This window comes from Macaca mulatta, chromosome 18, assembly GCF_049350105.2.
Source record: "Macaca mulatta isolate MMU2019108-1 chromosome 18, T2T-MMU8v2.0, whole genome shotgun sequence".
Taxonomy (NCBI): domain Eukaryota; kingdom Metazoa; phylum Chordata; class Mammalia; order Primates; family Cercopithecidae; genus Macaca; species Macaca mulatta.
In genome coordinates, this window is record NC_133423.1 from 80874261 (window position 1) to 80891733 (window position 17473).

At 40.4% G+C, this 17473-nt stretch overlaps 2 protein-coding genes across 12 annotated transcripts in view; one reads left to right on the plus strand and one right to left on the minus strand.

Moving 5' to 3' along the window:
* Positions 1-373: 373 nt before the first annotated feature.
* On the minus strand, positions 374-1951 carry LOC114673840 (uncharacterized). The gene is made up of 2 exons (XM_028838182.2): positions 1573-1951; positions 374-1372 (listed from the first exon to the last, which is right to left on the minus strand). Exons 1-2 carry the CDS (start codon positions 1842-1844, stop codon positions 1327-1329), a joined length of 318 nt encoding a protein of 105 aa, XP_028694015.2. The 5' UTR covers positions 1845-1951; the 3' UTR covers positions 374-1326.
* Positions 1952-2062: 111 nt separating this feature from the next.
* Positions 2063-17473, plus strand: part of VAPA (VAMP associated protein A) — a 40374-nt gene continuing 24963 nt past the window's right edge. For 2 of the 11 annotated variants that reach the window (XM_028838178.2, XM_028838180.2), the window contains exons 1-2: positions 2063-2366; positions 16860-17008. In XM_028838178.2, coding sequence (XP_028694011.1) covers positions 16918-17008 — 91 coding nt within the window. In that variant the 5' untranslated portion in view covers positions 2063-2366; positions 16860-16917. Of the gene's footprint in view, positions 2367-2599; positions 3363-16753; positions 17009-17473 lie in introns of those variants that run through there. The other 9 variants (XM_077975278.1, XM_077975282.1, XM_077975276.1 and 6 more) reach the window with 6 other exon arrangements.

Consider the following 17473-nt stretch of genomic DNA (forward strand, 5'->3'; position numbering starts at 1 on the left):
TGGACCTTCGCGGTGAATGTTAGAGCTCTTAAAGATGGCACAAACCCAGGTCAGGCATGGTGGCTCATGCCTGTAATCCCAACACTTTGGGAGGCCCAGGCAGGTGGATCACGAGGTCAGGAGATAGAGACCATCCTGGTTAACACGGTGAAACCCCTTCTCTACTAAAAATATAAAAAAATTAGCCAGGTGTGGTGGCGGGCCCCTGTAGTCCCAGCTACTTGGGAGGCTTTGGCAGGAGAATGGCGTGAACCTGGGAGGTGGAGCTTGCAGTGAGCTGAGATTGCGCCACTGCACTCTAGCCTGGGCAACAGAGCGAGACTCCATCTCAAAAAAAAAAAAAAAAAAAAAAAGATGGCACAAACCCAAAGAGTGAGCAGCAGCAAAATTTATTGTGAAGAGCAAAAGAACAAAGCTTCTACAACTTAGAAAGGGACCCAAGCAGGCGGCCCCTGCAGGCTGGGGTGTACAGTTTTTATTCCCTTATTTGTCCCCGCCCATGTCCTGCTGATTGGTCCACTTTACAGAGTGCTGATTGGTCCATTTTACAAACCTATAGCTAGCTACAGACCACTGATTGGTGCATTTTACAAAACTCTAGCTAGCTACAGAATGCTGATTGGTGCATTTCACAATCCTCTTGTAAGACAGAAAAGTTCTCTAAGTCCCCACCGGACCCAGAAGTATGGCTGGCTTCACCTCTCACTCCAAGGAACCACATGGCTGAAGACACATTCCTCCTGGGTGGCACGATCTTCTGTGAATGCCAGGCTAGCGATTCCAGCAGGCTAACGATTCCAGCGATTCCTCTGATACCTGGATCCCACATGAAAACTTGGACTTGGTGCCTACATCTAGACTGCTGTTTCGTCTCATTTATTTTCTAGACAAACTGTGCTGCTCCACAGCGTTAGCATCAATATGTCTTTTGTTTCGTGGAGCTTCCTAGGGATTTAAATTCAAACCGTATCATAAAATACAATAAAGGTTTATTTACAGCACATTGGTTTCATTTGACGTTCCTGTACCAGACTACCGTGGCAATCGGCTAAAGTTTTGTCAACAAGTTTGCTGCTGGGATTTTTCTCATTTGGTTCAGTTTACTACCGCCTATCATAAGTGATGCAGATGGGTTTCGTTTCTAACATGTGAACGTGACAACTGTTTTGGTTTGGATCCATCATTAATCAAAACTGAAGAAGGTTATTGGGTTCGATGGTGTAGATTTGGACTTTTATTTCTAGCTTCTGTGTGCTTTGTCATATTTCCCCTTGCTTCCTAGACGAGATGTGTTTCCTTATCTGATTTTGCATCACTGGAGACAACTCAGGAACCAGGAGAGGCTGGATTGGATACCACAAGGAATGCAGCCCTGCCAACAGAGGGACGGATAGAATTAGAGCAAACGGACACATCCCCCCAGCCTGTTCTCCACAGGGCAGATTTTATTAGTATATTTCTAACATATGGGCCTCGTTTCAGTCTTCAAAAGTTTTTTTTCTAGCGCAAACTAGACGCGCTCTGAGCCAAAATTAGCGTCCGCGAACCCCACCCCATTCGCCTCCAACGGACCTAGCTCGCCTTTCCGCCCACAAACAGCCGTTACTACAGTTCCCAGCAAGCACCGCGCAGGGCCGCAAAGGGCCAGGCCCTCGGCGAATGCCCCGCCCCGCAGAAGGCATGCCGGGAGTTGTAGTGAGTGGGCGCTTCCCCACTGCTTCTTGTCCCTTCCACTGGGCATTCCCACTTGGAAGACTGTTAAGCGCTGCCAGAGCAGTTTCTCTAGTTCCGTATTCGCAGCTCAAGGTGACAGAGGACTGCGCCGCCAGCCCTGCGCTGCGCATCGCGTCGGCCCCGCGGACCTTTGCCCCGCCTCCCTCCACACCCGTTCCCTTGACAGCTGGGCTGCGCACGGGGCCGCGGCAAGCCGCGAGCGCGCAGGCGCAGCAGCCCCGCGCCGCGCTAGGCCGGCCTGGAGGGCGGGACGAGCGCTAGTGGCTCCTGGCCGCCGGGGCGCGCACGTAGGCACGCAGAGGCCGTCACGTGGGGCGCCGAGGATCGCAGTGCGCGTGGCCGTGGCGGCTGGTGTGGGGTTGAGTCAGTTGTGAGACCCGGAGCTGGTGACCCAGCGGGTGGCCCACCGAACCGGCGACACAGCGACAGGCGTCAGGGCTCGGGAGCTGCGAGCCTGGCCTCGTCTTAGAGCTCGGCCGAGCCGCCGTCGACCCCCGCCCCCAGTCAGCAAACCGCCGCCGCGGGCGCGCCCCCGCTCTGCGCTGTCTCTCCGATGGCGTCCGCCTCAGGGGCCATGGCGAAGCACGAGCAGATCCTGGTCCTCGACCCGCCCACAGACCTCAAATTCAAAGGTAGGCAGGACGGGGACACCCCAGGGCTGGCTGGGGCGCGCGGAGGGCTGGCGGGCGGCGGGGGGCGCGGAGGACAACTCGGCCGCCCCGGCCAGAGGGAGCGCCCCCTCCCCCACGCCCCGGCGCCTGCCCTCTCCCGGCTGCTGCCTCGCCGCCGCCTCGGCCGGCCTGCCCCTTGCTCCGGCCCGCTTCGTCCCCTCCCGCCCGCCCGCGCTGCGGTGCGCGCGCCGGCCGGGGCGAGGCGGACGGGAGCCGGGCCCTGGCGCGGCCGCCGCCGCCGCCATCTTGCGGTCCCGCGGGGGCGCCTCCTGGGTGTCCGGTCCCGCCCGAGCCGCCGTCCGCCCGGGCCCGCGTCCCTGGTCCCCGAGGCCGACGGCGTGCTCCGGCGGGGCGTGGGCGGGTGGGCATCGGCGGGCGTGCGCTCTGGGCTGCGGCGGGGAGTGGGCTCTGGAGGTGGCGCAAGCTGCGTCCGTCGCCCGCTCCCGGCTGTCAGCGGCGCGGGGAGGCCAGGGCGCGGCGCGGGACCCCTCGGGAGTGAGACCGCCCCTCGGCCCCTGCCCCGGCCCGGGCAGAGCTGGGAGCAGCCGGCCCTCGGGCTCCGCGGAGCGCGTCGTTTCTCACCTTTCCGCCCGGCTTAGAACTCGGCCGTCAGGTGTAGGGCGCGCCGGGGAGGCGGAGAAGCCCTGGAGGTGCCTGGCGAGGGCTGCCCGGTGCTGTTGGCACGGACCCAGGCGCGTGCGGGCAGCAGCGATGCGTCAGCTGCGAGCGGAGAGTTGTAGGTTCATAGTAAGCGGGGCTTCCTGCCTTCCACGACATTTCAGTGTGCCACCCGCGTGCTTTTATTTAGCCCTTCGGTTGCGCTCCTCTGCTGAGAAACCTTCAGTGCGTGTGACTTTTGCTTTTACGTTTGCGGTTGCCGACAGATCCTGAGAGGCCTGATAAGGTGTGACCCAGCTCTGGAGCTTTGTAGGTTTTTATTTTGTAGCGCTGCCTGTGGTAAGTTTTTAGTCTGACTTGGTGATCCTGGAAGAATCCCAGGGGCTGTTTGGTGCCTTTCCTTAGTCGATATGTGTTGTACTTTAGGAAAGAGAGTAAAACTGTACAGATTTTTTTTTTTCTTCTGTATTCTTAAGGAATACTGAAAGAGTGTGAACATCTGATAGAAAGTAGGTTTCTTCCTATCTTAAGTGTAAAGTGAGGCCCGTTTTGGAAGTCTATGTCTTGTATTTCAGTTGTTGAATGAGAACAATTTTTGTGAGGTGCATAGCAATTCTAGTGCTAAAAGAAAAAGTTAAATCCTTTATTGTTGTGTGAGGTTGAGTCCAAGAGAAGACCAACTACATTATTTCCATAGGAAAAACTTCAGTTTTAGGAATTTAAAATATATTCTGGAATTATGAGATTAATATTGCGTAACTACATTGCAAGCTTTTTAGTGCATTTACAAATTTCTTTGAATAGAAGTAAGTGTAAGCGAGCTACTTGTTGGGTAAGGATTTGGTTTTAAGACAAGGTGCAGTGAATGTATTTTATTGCAAGTTTATGTAAGTTGTGTGATTTTTTTACGTAGTTTTAGCTGGGGGAAAACCTTTGAGGAATTATGAAAAGTCCTAACTCAGCCATTATCTCGAGATAATTTAATGTAAGCCTGTATGATGTGTTTTTTAATATTTCGTTTTTATCTTTTGATTGGCCGTGTTTACAGTGAACATTTCCTCTACTGGATAACTGTGTAAGTTGCCATGAGGGACTTATAAGTATGTGTAAGTTGCCATTAGGACAGTTTTAGGCCAGGAAATGTCCACAGTTTGAAGTTTTTTCTCCTTAGGGAAGTTGTTATGTTGCTATAGTAAGAGACTAATAATAGTGGAGAAGCAGGTTTAAAAAAACAAGCAAAAACCCTACACAGTGACTTACTCTCATATTTCCTTTTTTGGGGGTATTGGAGAATTACAGCTATGATTATAGAACACGTTGTTCTTGTGTTGCCAGTAAAAATGATAAGACTAGCCAGGGAAACAGAAAAGGTATATAGATGGTATAACAGAGACTCAACCCTGTCTGAGGAAAGAAGCCTTCTCTACGTGCCCCATCCCTCCCTTAGGAAATTTTTAAGGAAAAGGCTCGTTTTTCATTTCAGGGGAGGTTTAGGCCAAGAGAGTGGTTGAGTAAACACACTGCTGTGAGAGAATGCCTGGTACTTAAATGCCCAATAGTTTGTTGTGTGTTTCAGTTTAAAGACGGAGATAATGGGGGGGATTGGGAGGTGACATTTGGTGTCTGGTTCCTTAATATTATTTTTTTAGTCAAAGGTAAATTGTTTGCTTGATGGAAACCTTTGTGTATTTAAGTGCACAGCTCAACACTGAGGAGACTCATTTAGAATCTACAGTCTACTTGTGCTTAGTTTGTGATAGAAAAAAATCGTTTAACTGACTTATCCTAAATCATTCAAAACTTTCTTTTTAAGTGAAGGACTTTAAAAAGACAGTTTTGCAGAATTCCTTGTCATCTTCTGGTAGGTTTATTTTAGTTATTTTGATTCTGAGTTTGAGATGGTTTCTCCAGGAGTGACTCAGGTAATCATTCTGAGAGTGGATGGTTTTTCTTTTATACACCCAACACAACCATCTTGAAGATGAATTAACAGCATTTTGCAGAATTTTGCAAAAGCAGATACCAACTAGTTCAGTACTACATTTTTCTGTATACCTAGTATTAAAAAAAAAGTTTTATATAATCATTAACATACAAAAGTGCATTTATGATGATGTAATAAATTCTGAAGTAGATCTCTTGTGTTGATAAAGAAAAAGAAGTAGACACCGCTTTACTTCAAATTCTGTTTAAACCTTGGAAGTAATTTTACCTGGATTTCAGATTTGAAAGTTGGTATTTTATGTGAAAGATTTTTTTTGTCTTTAAAATTTTTTACATGATAAAATTCCGTTTGTAAGTATTACACATTTTATTTTTCTAACTATAGCAGTTTTTTTGTTTTTTATTTTTTGAGATGGAGTCTTGCTCTGTTGCAGTGGCTTGATCTGGGCTCACTACAGCCTCTGCCTCCTGGTTCAAGCATTTCTCCTGCCTCAGCCTCCAGAGTAGCCGGAACTACAGGCATGCACTACCATGCCCAGCTAATTTTGAATTTTTTTAGAGACGGAGTTTTGCCAGGCTGGCCTCGAACTCCTGACCTCAGGTGATCCACCTGCCTCGGCCTCCCAAAAGTGCTGGGATTACAGGCGTGAACCATCACACCTGACCCCTATTAGCAGTTTTGTAGGGAAGTTTGAAGAAGAAAGTTTATAAAATGCTAAAATAAATTTCAAATATATTTTTCTTAATGATCAGAGAGGAAAATAAACCAAAATCCTTGTGTTGAGAGTGGCCCATAACGATAAATCAACAAAGAAAATTAAGCGCTCTGAAGGATCAAGGAACGTGTGGTGTCGACATCAGCTAGTGCATCTTTGCGTAGAAGCATATTATTAAGAAGCAGCACGGGGGAAAATTAGAGAATACTCGTCCTCTGGATGGGTATTTAGCACATTTTTAGGTGTTTCCAGTCAGCTCTTCTTGTTTCCTAGTGGCCATACGAAGTGCTTGGGGTAATATCCCCAACTCCTCTAAAGACAAGAATGTAATCTTTAATCGTATTTCTCCATTCCTTAGTTTTAAGATAACTCTCAATTGCTCACAGAATAAAAGTCAGATTTTTTTTTCAGTAGGACATACGATCTCTTCCATGATGTGCCGCTTCCTCTTGTTAGTTAACACCTGTTAATCTGTACACATCCATACTTTCTTCCCTGAGAAAGAAAATCTCTGCTCATACCCAAGGTTCGTTGTTCCTCTGTTTTTGCTGGCTAAGGTAAAATTCCTTATGACTCAGACCATGTTCCATGAGATGTTTGCCCGCAGATTTTCAATCACTGGCTGCATTGTTTTAACATATAAATACCCCAGAGTCTTTCATTTTAAAAACAAATAGACATGTACATCTTTGACCATAACTCCTTCTAGTATATGTCTCTCCCTTTCCTTCATTTCCTTTGCATTCAGACTTTTTGAAAAATAGTCCATATTAATTGTTTTTCCAGTTATTCACTTTTTATTCTCTCCTTAGTCCACGGCACTTTTATCCTCACTACTTACTGCTAACTTAATCATTTCCAGTTTTTATCTCTCTTGACCTCCCCCTGGCTCTTGACATTACTGACAGTTTCTCTAAAAAAACCCTCAATTCTTCTGGCTTCTAGAATACCATTGTCTTCTCATTTTCTTCTTTGCTCCATTTATTGTCTTATTTGTGGCATTTTTCTCAAATGCTCATGTTTCTGAGATTCTGATTTGGTTTCATTTATCTCACTCTGTGAACTTTGTTCATTTCATTGTTTTGAGGTTTTCTCTTTATCTTCCTTGCTCTTTGCTGGTATTGCTACACCCCCAAATCTGTTTTAATTCACATTTTACAGTCAAGAGCACATACTCAACTTACTATTTAGATTTGAATGTTGCAGATATTCTAAACTCAAAATATCTCAAATTTTTTACTACCCAAGCCCACTCGTCTTCCCATATTTTTTATTTTTATTTTTTTCAGACAGGGTCTTGCTCAGTTACTCAACCTGGAGTGCAGTGGCATGCACGTTCTTGGCTCACTGCAGCCGTGATCTCCTGGGCTCAAGTGATCCTCCTGAATAACTAGGACTATAGGTGTATGCTACCACTCCCAGCTAATTTTTTACGTACATATGGGGGTCTCGCTATGTTGCCCAGGCTGATCTCGAACTCCTGACCTCCTCCTCCTGCTTCAGCCTCCTAAAGTGCTGGGATTACAGGCCTGAGCCATTGCACTTGGCTTTATTTTTATTTTTTAGTGGCATCATGATTACTCACACCAGAAACAATATGCATATCTAATAATTAAAATCCTGTGTTTGCTTTTGACATAATCCCTTTGACATAATCCCTTTAATGCATTTCTACTCCAAATTCATTTATTTTTAAAATTCATTCAATTTTGGATCTAATATGATTAGATTTGAGTATCACTACATGTCAGGTATGATGAATAAATATTAGAACTACAGTTGTGAGTGAAACACAAGCCATGTTTTCATGGGACAGTTCTAAGAAGAGAGATAGATACTAATCAAATAATCAGAAGAATAAAGTATACCCCTGAAGAGATATATAGTGCTATGAGAATGTAAAATAAGGGTCTTTGATCAGGCTGTCACAGTTGAACTAAGATTCCAACAATGAGTAAAAGTTATCCTGGTGAAGAAGAAAGGAAAATGCATGTTCAAATATCCTGTAGCAGGAGGGACCGTGAAACATCTACCGTACTGAAAGACGTTGGTGTGGCAGTGGTGAAAATAGCCAAGATGAAGGTAGTGCTGGTTTAGTAGGTCAAGTTAGGAGTTTTGTTTTTATCCTAAGCCACTAGGGTTTTTAAGTGAGGGGAGGAGCAGTAAAGGTGAAGGGAATGGAGTAACATCACATTTGCATTAAAAAATAATTCTGGTAGCAAAGTAAAATTATACTAGAGGGGAGAAAGAGATGAATTAGGCAGCTGCAGCAGTCCTGGCAAGTGTTGACCCCTTGGACTGAGGTCATGGTGTTGGAGGTGATGAAAAGTTAGGTTAAATCAGTGAGACTTGGTCTCTGTGCACTGAGAGAAAAGGGTATGAATGAGATTTCTGCTTATATAACTGGGGAAATGGTGCTATTTGTTTAAGAAACGGTGGATGTCTGGATGAGGATGAAATGCATCTTGTTTGGGGGTGTGTGAGAGAGGTGTAGGAGGAAGATCATGATCTCTTTGGGTATGGTAGATACCTTTAGGTCTTTCAGGATTATTAACAAGAAAGTGGATTTGGTTAAATGGGTGTGTTACTTAAGGAAAGGTCTGGGCTTTGGATAATTTCCTTACTTCAGGTGATTACCTTTTATATTTACTAGTCAGCAGACATCTCCTTTTTTTTTTTTTTTTTTTCTTAAAATGGAGTCTCGCTTTGTTACCCAGGCAGTCTCGGCTCACTGCAACCTTCACCTCCCGAGTTCAAGCGGTGCACCTACCTCAGCCTCCCGAGTAGCTGGGATTACAGGCATGCACCTCCATGCCTGACTAATTTTTGTATTTTTAGTAGAGACGGGGTTTTGCCATGTTGGCCAGGCTGGTCTCCCTGACCTCAGGTTATCCACTCGCCTCTGCCTCCCAGAGTGCTGGGATTACAGGTGTGAGCCATCATGTCCAGCCTCCTTTTCTTTACTGTCAGCTCTTTACCCTGTCCTCCACACTGCTGCTAGAACTATGCTTTGAAGAAAGGAGGCTGTTACTGTTAGTCCCTTGGTTAAAGAACTCTAAATGTTTTCCCATTATGTACTTGAAAAATCCAAAATCCATTGCTTACCTCTCCAGCCTCAATGTCTGCTGTTTTTCTTCTGTCCATAACTTTGGCTATATGAACCATTTTCCCAAACACTCCAGGCCACTGCAATGCTTTGCACAGGCTCTGCTCAGAATATTGTCCTCCCTCATGTCTGTCAGCCTGGCAGCCTCTTATTTTAAGAATCACTTCCTCTTGAAAAGTCGTTGATACTTCTACCAGTCCAAGTTGGTCAGAGCCTTCATGCCACTGTTGAAGCTTGTGCTTACCTGTAATGGTAGTTTCACATTAGATGGTAGCTATGCTTACATATTCTCCCCTCCCAAACTATACCATGAACTCTTGAGTATATAGCTGTTTATGTTTGTAGTAACAAGATCTGGCATCATAAAATGATTGCCCTATAAGTGTTGATTGAATTAATAAGACTCAAATGATTTCTCCAGTAATTTTTATTTTTTAGTCTTGGATCTTGACTCAGTTGGAGTTTTCACCTGCCTTTGCAGGTAATAGTGTTTTCAAAATTTTGTACTTCCAGAAAAGGGGTGGTAGGGTATTTTGTAAAGAGCTGACTAACCTTTACTAAAGGTAGGTTGTTTCATGTTTGTGCTTTTTTCATTTGTAAAGTGAGAGGTAGGACTAGGTGATTTCTTGGGTGTTCTGTCTTTAAAAGTTTGTGTGAATATATACAATTGAGTACAAAAAGAAAACGCTATTTTTCTGTGAAGTGGAAAAATGCATATAAAGAATAGGGAAAATTATACTTTTAATCCTTTAAAAATATTTTATTGTGTGTATTTGAGGTATACATATAACATGTTATGGGATACATACAGATAGTAAAATGGTTACTTTAGTGAAGCAAATTGACATATCCATCATCTCAACGTAGTTTCTTTTTATCTTACCTTTACTGAACGTGTAGTGAAATCATCTTTGCCTTTCAGACGTGGAAATTAATATAGGATGGATCTTGCTTTCTTTTGATCATAAAGTTAGTTTTGGGAGAAAATTAAATGTGAGAGAGGACTGTTAACTTGCAAATATTTGTTTACTGGCTTAATTCATTTTATAATGGAAATATGACTCAAATTAAGTTTTAAACATTTGAAAACTTTCAAACATTGATGAGCACCTTATAAACCTCAATATGCCTTAATTTAGTAAATTAAATTTAAATATAAATTTAATAAAATTAACATTTTTACCATAATCATACTTGTTTATTTATATGTTTTTGTTTGCCTCCGTGTTTGTATTTTTTCACAGCGGTCTTGCTCTTGACACCAGGCTGAAGTGCAGTGGTGCTATCATAGCTCACTGCAGCCTTGAACTCCAGGGCCCAAGCGATCCTTCTGAGTAACTGGGACTACAGGTGCATGCCACTGTGCCCAGCTAATTATATTTTAATTTTTGTAGAGACAGTCTTGCTATTTTGCCCAGGGTGATCTTGAACTCCTGGTCTCAAGCGATCCCCCTGCCTCAGCCTCCCAAAGTGCTGGAATTACAGGCATGAGCCACCATACCTGGCCTGCCTCAGTATTTTTAAAACAAATCCTGGATAATAGCATAACATTTCATCCCTAGATACTTGAGTTTGCATTTCTAACCAAAAAAGGACATTTTCTTTGCATAATCATGATACCGTTAACACATAATAAAATTAACAGTAATTCTTTAATATCCTCTAATATTTAGTCTATTACAAAGAACAAAATCACGCTTAAGAGTTTATTAATAAGCAATCTCAATGGCATAGGAAATCAGGTATACCTGGCCTAACAGGAAGAGGCTGTTTATAATCTAGATTCAAGACCAGCCAATATATATGCTGGTGACTGACCAGTCAAAATTTTGATGCCTTACCTTGGAACACAACTATAGATAGATGGTATAGGTTTTAGACCTTCAAGGTCAAATGACTTGGGAGACAAAACAGTGGCTAATTTGGAACAGTGGCAAGCAGAAGCAACTAATTGAGAGAAAAAAGGCAGAAAAATGTAGGCAGAGAGGTCTTAATGATCCCAGGAATTAGTTTCTCTTGAATGCAGCGTCTTCTGTGATGCCAGTTATACTTCATTTCCTGTGCCATTGAATTGCTTACATCTTTGTAATGAACTCTTCAGTATGGGTTTTTTTTTAAATAATAAAAATTCTTTGCTTAAATGAGGTTGGATTTGATATTTTCTGAAGACATTTGTAACATTATAATTTAACATTTCACTTTATAAAAAATAAATTCTGTAATTAGTTATACATATTGCACTTTGTAATTGTTATTCTGTAACACATATTTCACTTTATAAAAACAGTCTAAACTGATGTCTTAAATGTTTATAAAAGAAATCTCCACATCATTTGTGTTGACTTATGCATCATTAATGTACCATAGCATGCTTAGCTGCTTTTCTCTGGTGTTTGGATGTTCTTTATAACTAGTTATCACGAATGTTTGATACTGTTCTGAAAATTCAGATTTAAAGGAGTGAGAAGTTTAGTTACATATCTTTCAGCCTTTTAAGGAAATGATTAGATTGAATTACCATTAAAAAGTAAGAATGTTAATTAAAAAAGAATTGTTGCTGTGAGAGGACTTTTAAACGTACATTTATTGTATAACTTGACAAACTTCTCATGGGCCTATGTTTTGACAGGTCTTTTGTAGGTGTATGTTTCATGTATGTGTATATATGTGTGAAGTGTATATGAATATGTATATAATTTTAATTCTTGAATGACATGTAGTGACTGTCATACTTTAAAGATATAGGGTGCCTTTGAATCATACAGTGTGTTTCCTGTTTAGTTTTTCTTGTGAAAATTTTTTATTTTTTAAAGCCTGTAAGGCAAGAATCTCTTGGTTTTGTTTTCTGAGTACTGTTCCCACTGAGAGAAACCTTACTAACAACAGATCCCCAAAAAATCTGTGGTTCTGAATTTTTTCAGCTTTTTTCTTCCAGGATTTTACAAATAAGACGATTTATAAGCAATTAAGCTACTATGGGTGCATGTTTAAAAGTCCCTTCTTATATAAAATCAATGCTAAATGTAGAAAATGAAAGAAGTATAGATATAAAGCCGATAAAAATTACTCAGTCTCACAAAATAACGACTGTTAACATTTTGATAAACTTTTTATAACTATGCTGTGTATAACTCTATGTATCTATATCTTGTATGTTTTTAGTTAAGATTATTGTGATCGTTTTTTTCATGTTATGTTTTCCCCTGGCAAGGACTTTATATCTAAATAATTTAAAAAAAGTTTTATTTCAGGTTCTCCAAAAATGTACCTTATTTTCTATTTCTTCATATCCTACCTATGTGGAGTCCAAAAACTTAAACTTTGGATGTGGACCACTCGTTTCTATTTTAATCCAGATATTACACTAGCATTGTTCTTTTACAAATAGATTATGTTTGTGTAAATCTTATTCTTCTTTGGAAGTTTAGAGTGGAGGGACATAAAATTGATATGAAAATGTTGTAAATCAAAGTGTTCCACTTCTATGTTAAGACTATTGTTTATTTTCTCTGCCTTGTTTTCAAGATTATGTCACCAGGATTGTTTAGGTCAGACCGAGCATTGTATGTATCAGAATACCTTAAAAAGCACTCCTAAAATGTTTAAGGTAGTTTTTTAAAAATGTCAATAAAGGTGTGATGGGTTTAAGATTGAATTATCTCTCATCTTTACCGTAGGGTAGAAGATGTTCTTTAAGGTGGTAAGTAAAGTTAATCATAATGTCGCATGATTTTACAGCTGAAAGAAGCCTTAGAGATCATTTTGCCTACAAATTCTAAAATGAAGGAGGTTAGACTGGGATAGAGAGGTGAAGTGATTTACCCAAGGTCAATCACCTAGGTAATGGTTCTAGCTGTTAAGCCTCTGATTGAACATACTACATTATGCTTTTTTTTTTTTTTTGAAGTCATGGTATAACATCAGTAACAGAAATCAGCATTTCTCTTTCCCCAGAAGGTTGCCAAAAGAATGGAAAGAAGTGTTTTAATTTTTTATTTAGGTACCTGTTTATGTAAAGGTGATGGATGAGTATTTATACGACCAGAACAATACTACACTGTATGAAAACGGTGTAAAAGAAGTAAAAGACATGGTCCTTTCCTGTTGGTAACTTTTTCACACTGTAATTTTAGGCTCCCAGAGTGGGAATACTGGTTTATAAAAAATGATTACATGACTATATTAAGTGGATTTTGGAGAGTTTTCATGATACATTCTGAAACTGTTAGTTGATTGTGTAACATGGATAAACAGGGACAGTGAGGCAATTTCAGTAATTAAAGCCCATAGAGGCTTAAATAAAATAGTGCAGTCTTGCTTTTCCGTTAATCTCAGGATCCATATTTTTATGATGTTAGTGAAATCTTATAAAGAGATATGTTTTAGTGCTTCAATGACTAAATTTTTTTAAATAGAACTAAGACTCATTTTCTTTTCCAGAAAGTAGTACTCTATTTGTACACTATTTATACAAAAATGTTTCTTCAGTAGCTACTATGCCAGGCATTGTGTTAGTTGCTGGGGATACAGCAGCTAACGAAACAAAGACCTAGTCTTCATGGAGCTTACCTCAAGCCTGATATTTCAATGTGTTTGAAAAAAATGTATAGTAAAAAATTTGTAATAAGAATGTTTTAGGACTTTCTTGGATGTAAAATGTAAAATATTTTTAGAGTGCTTGATACTTATTTCAGGAAGTGTTCAGTGTTGACCTATGTGACCAGGAGAAATACAATACCCATTTAAAAAACCTTTTTCATATATGGCTAATTTGACTGCACTTTCATGCTTTATTGCTGCAGAAGTCTACCTGGAATACTTATGAATTAGAAAATAAATACCGCTAGGTTATACGTTCAAAATGTATGAGAGTTCAGGCCCTAGAGTCAGACCTGGTTTGACTTCCCACTTTCATTGCTTTGAGTTGTATGACCTTGGACTAGTGTTTACCTTCTGAGTTGAATCATCTGTAAACTTGGTATATTAAAATACAATGAAAGTATCTACTTCATGGACTTGTGAGAGTTAAATAACATAGTTTGTACAAAGTTATTGATACATGAGTGCCCAATAAATGCTAGCTATTCCCTTAGTAGATATTCTGTGTACTATATAGTATTAATATGTTTTGTATATATGATTGCGTTAACATGATGCCACAGATACTCAGCAGCATAACCCTTATGTAACTGGGAAACAGTTCAATCAGTGATACAACTTAATTCTAAAACCTGTTGGAAACATTGAAGGTAGTCATCACCTGCATTGCTGTGGCTACGTTGTTTGTGTATTTGAGCAGAGCACCCAGCCTTCCTCATTAGTCCGCACTGCGGTAGCCAAGAATTTACAAAGACCTTGTCAAGAACTGTGAAGGGACTGAAAAATTTTGCCTGCTGCAGTTTTGTAGATGTTGGTAGACCATGTGAGATTTCCTGAGTTAGACAATGGACATAATTTTTCATGGCACTGCAAGTGGAATGGGATTTATATTTGTGTTGGTTTTCCTTGCCCTTCTCAAGTTCCATGGAGGTGACAGAGGTGTTCAGGTAGAGACTGCTCACATAATGAGTTTGCATCATAACTAGAAACCCTGAACTTAGAGAACCTGAATCTTTCATAGTGGGCTGCACAGAAACCTACCTGACCTTTAGTCCAGAGGAAGACCTTATCTTTATTATATTGGCCGCTGAACAAACCTGCCCCTCTCCTCAGAAGGGAGGTGTTGTCTTCTAAGACACTTCACTATTTCATACATCCTTGAAAAGATAGTCTCGGTAAAAACTCCCAGGACTTCTCCTTGCAAGATGTGCAGAAATGCTAGAGGCCCATACAGAATTGTCTCCTAAACACGCCTCTGAGTAACTAGCCTAAATGGGGTCACAGAGTTCATAAATTAATGTTCATGTACATTGTCTGTTTATTCTTAAGCTACATTTTTGAGGCGTTTTCTGAAATGTTCTGTGTGATATACTCCTGCTTATCCTGTATTAATTTTATACTCTTTAACAAAACAAATACGAAAGTTGATACGCATACTGAGGTGTTCAGGAGTGACCGTGCTGATGTCTTCAGCTTGCTTTGATGTGCATCAGAAATGAAGTGGATGTCTGGACAGGGCAGATAGATACGCTGCAAAGTAAATACAGCACAATGTTGATTGTAGAATGTGAGTGATGATGTATGAGTGTTTATATAGTTATCTCAATTTCTGTGTCAAATTTTTCATAATAAAATGTTGGGGGAAAAGCTAACTGTTCCCCTCTTCCACAGTTGATTCTCTTTGCAGCTGAACTGAACTCAGGATTTCAAGATAACTTTGTTATCAGTAGTTCACATCAAAATATGGATGAATGATAACAGTTTTTAAGAGTGGTTCTTTTTGTTTTTTGTTTTGTTTTTGGTAGCTCTTCTTAGCTTAGTGGGATTCCTTTTAAGACTGGGCAGTTTGGAGAAGAAAGGTCCTGCTATTTAAAAGGAAGCCGTTGTTCTGAATGGTTGAATTTTACATATGTGGACTGACTAAAAAGGGTATTTCATGCTGGAAAAAAGGTTTTTAGGCAAACGAGGCAGGCCAGTCCCACTTGACTGCCTTAAAATTGGCAACGAAGGCAGCTCTGGGTGAGCTGCCTTAAAATTTTCTAGTATTTTTGACATCTCACGTTGTAAGTTTTAAAAAAACTTATGTTCAGACTTTTTTACTCAGAGGCCACATTTGTGTTTGTGTTACATTTCTGTTTGATTGTAAGAATTTGGGACTAGGAGCAGGATTTTGACTTAATGGCAGTGACAGCTATAGAGGAGTTGGGACAGAATACTTAGTGGCAGGAAATGGTCAGGCTTCCAAAGAACAACAGCCACATAATTGAAAGGTAGAAGTATTTTAATTGTAGATTTTCAATATAAGAGTGCAAATAAATGTAACTTGTATGCAGTTTTCTTTTTTTATACGGGATAGTTCATTATAAACAGTGACATATCTCTAACATAAGTTTTTATCAGTACTTTTGATTAAAATGGACTAGTTCAAAAATTGTTTCCTAAATGTTAAACTAAGCATTTATATCGGGCAAATGATAGGATTTCCCCATTTATAGGGATTAAGTTTCAGAAATCCTCGAAACATATTTGTTCACTCCATAAATTGCATCAGATGTTCACTTTGTCATCAAAACTGCTTTTCACTGTTTTTTTCAAATTTTCAAGGTTATGTCAAGGATTAGTTTTTTTAAAAAAACTTTTTTGTTTTTCATAAAGAAAAGATATATACAGTTCAAGGAATTATTAAAAATTAAATACTCATATAATCACCTCCAGGGTGAGAAATAGAACTTGGCTAGCATTCGGCAAAGCTCTCCTTTTACCCTCTCCCAGTTACTTCCACTGCAGGATTAACCATTATCCTGACTTTTATGGTAGTCACTTGTTTCTCTTGATGGTTTAATCACCTAAGCCTTACAAAGGATACATGTTCAATTAGTAAAGCAGGAGATTATTGGTTTAATTCAGGGGTTCTTAACTCTAACTTCATACCTCATTTTTAGATTTTGTAATGTTCCTATTACTATCCTGAAAAGAAATTCATATATAAAATGACCAATAACATATGTAATTAAAAATTTTAAAATATATATACCCTAGCTATATAACATAAGGGGAAAAAAAGGAAGTAATTTTATAATGGAATGCTCATTTTAAGTGTGTTTGGGCATGACTACCCTAGAAGACATAATGAAGAAGTCAAATACTTGTACCCTACTTAAGTTTGTAGTCAGATGTTTGTATCTACTTAAGATGAGTACGTTTGGATTTAAGAGAAATAAGACGAGTTATCTGAATAGTACTGACAGTTTTTCTTAACATTGATAAAAGGGCAAAATAAGAATATGCATATAGGTAGATTCATGTGAAGGTGTCACCTACAAATGCCTGCTGACTAATTCAGATGTGTTGTATTGGTGATTCAGGTATCATGAGTGGCATTGCTATTGGTAGACTAATCTTCTGTAATGGTGAACTCACCTTTTAACATTTTGAAGAAAAGAGTACACATTTTTCCTGTTCACATAATAGATGAATACTTGGAAAAGAGATTTTCCACCAATATGAATTTCTGGAGGAGTATTTGAAAATGCGATGCAGTGGGAACATAGGACTTCATTGTGTGGGTCTGCATTGCAGAATGTCTACTGTCCTGTTTCCTGCCCCCACCTCCCACCCCAGTAAGTACCACCCAATCATAATGCCTAATGAAAACACCTTGTAAGGGGCAGTATCACCTAAAGGGTTATGTTTGTAGCACTTTCAGTAGGTATATAACTTCTCTTTTCCGAAGATCTTAAGGTAGATTTCTTCGTCAGGCCTTTTAAATCAGCAGCTCCTGGGGGTACATGATACAGCCCCTCTATCCCTGAACCCAGCTCTCTAACTCGTTTTACCTTCCATAAAAGTCAGTGTAAAATTTTTGTGAATATTTACCTATGTATGTTTTTCTGAGGTGTAGGATACGGCTTTCATCAGGTTCTTAAAGGATTCTGTAACTCACAAAAGTGGACCACATATTTCTTCCCATGACCTTTTTTAGCTGTTAAATCTGGTTATTCCTTTGCTAATGGTCATAAGTACTTGATAATTTTCCATTTTAAACTAGGAAAGGGGCTCAAATCTTAACTATCTGCTGGGAGCAA

Bases quoted from the DNA above. Each gene is read 5' to 3' on its own strand.
- LOC114673840 (XM_028838182.2), bottom strand. From the start codon at position 1,844: ATGCGCAGCGCAGGGCTGGCGGCGCAGTCCTCTGTCACCTTGAGCTGC. The intron at 1,373-1,572 runs GTCCGTTGGAGG...CTCTGTTGGCAG, and splicing joins TGGGCGGAAAGGCGAGCTAG to GGCTGCATTCCTTGTGGTAT.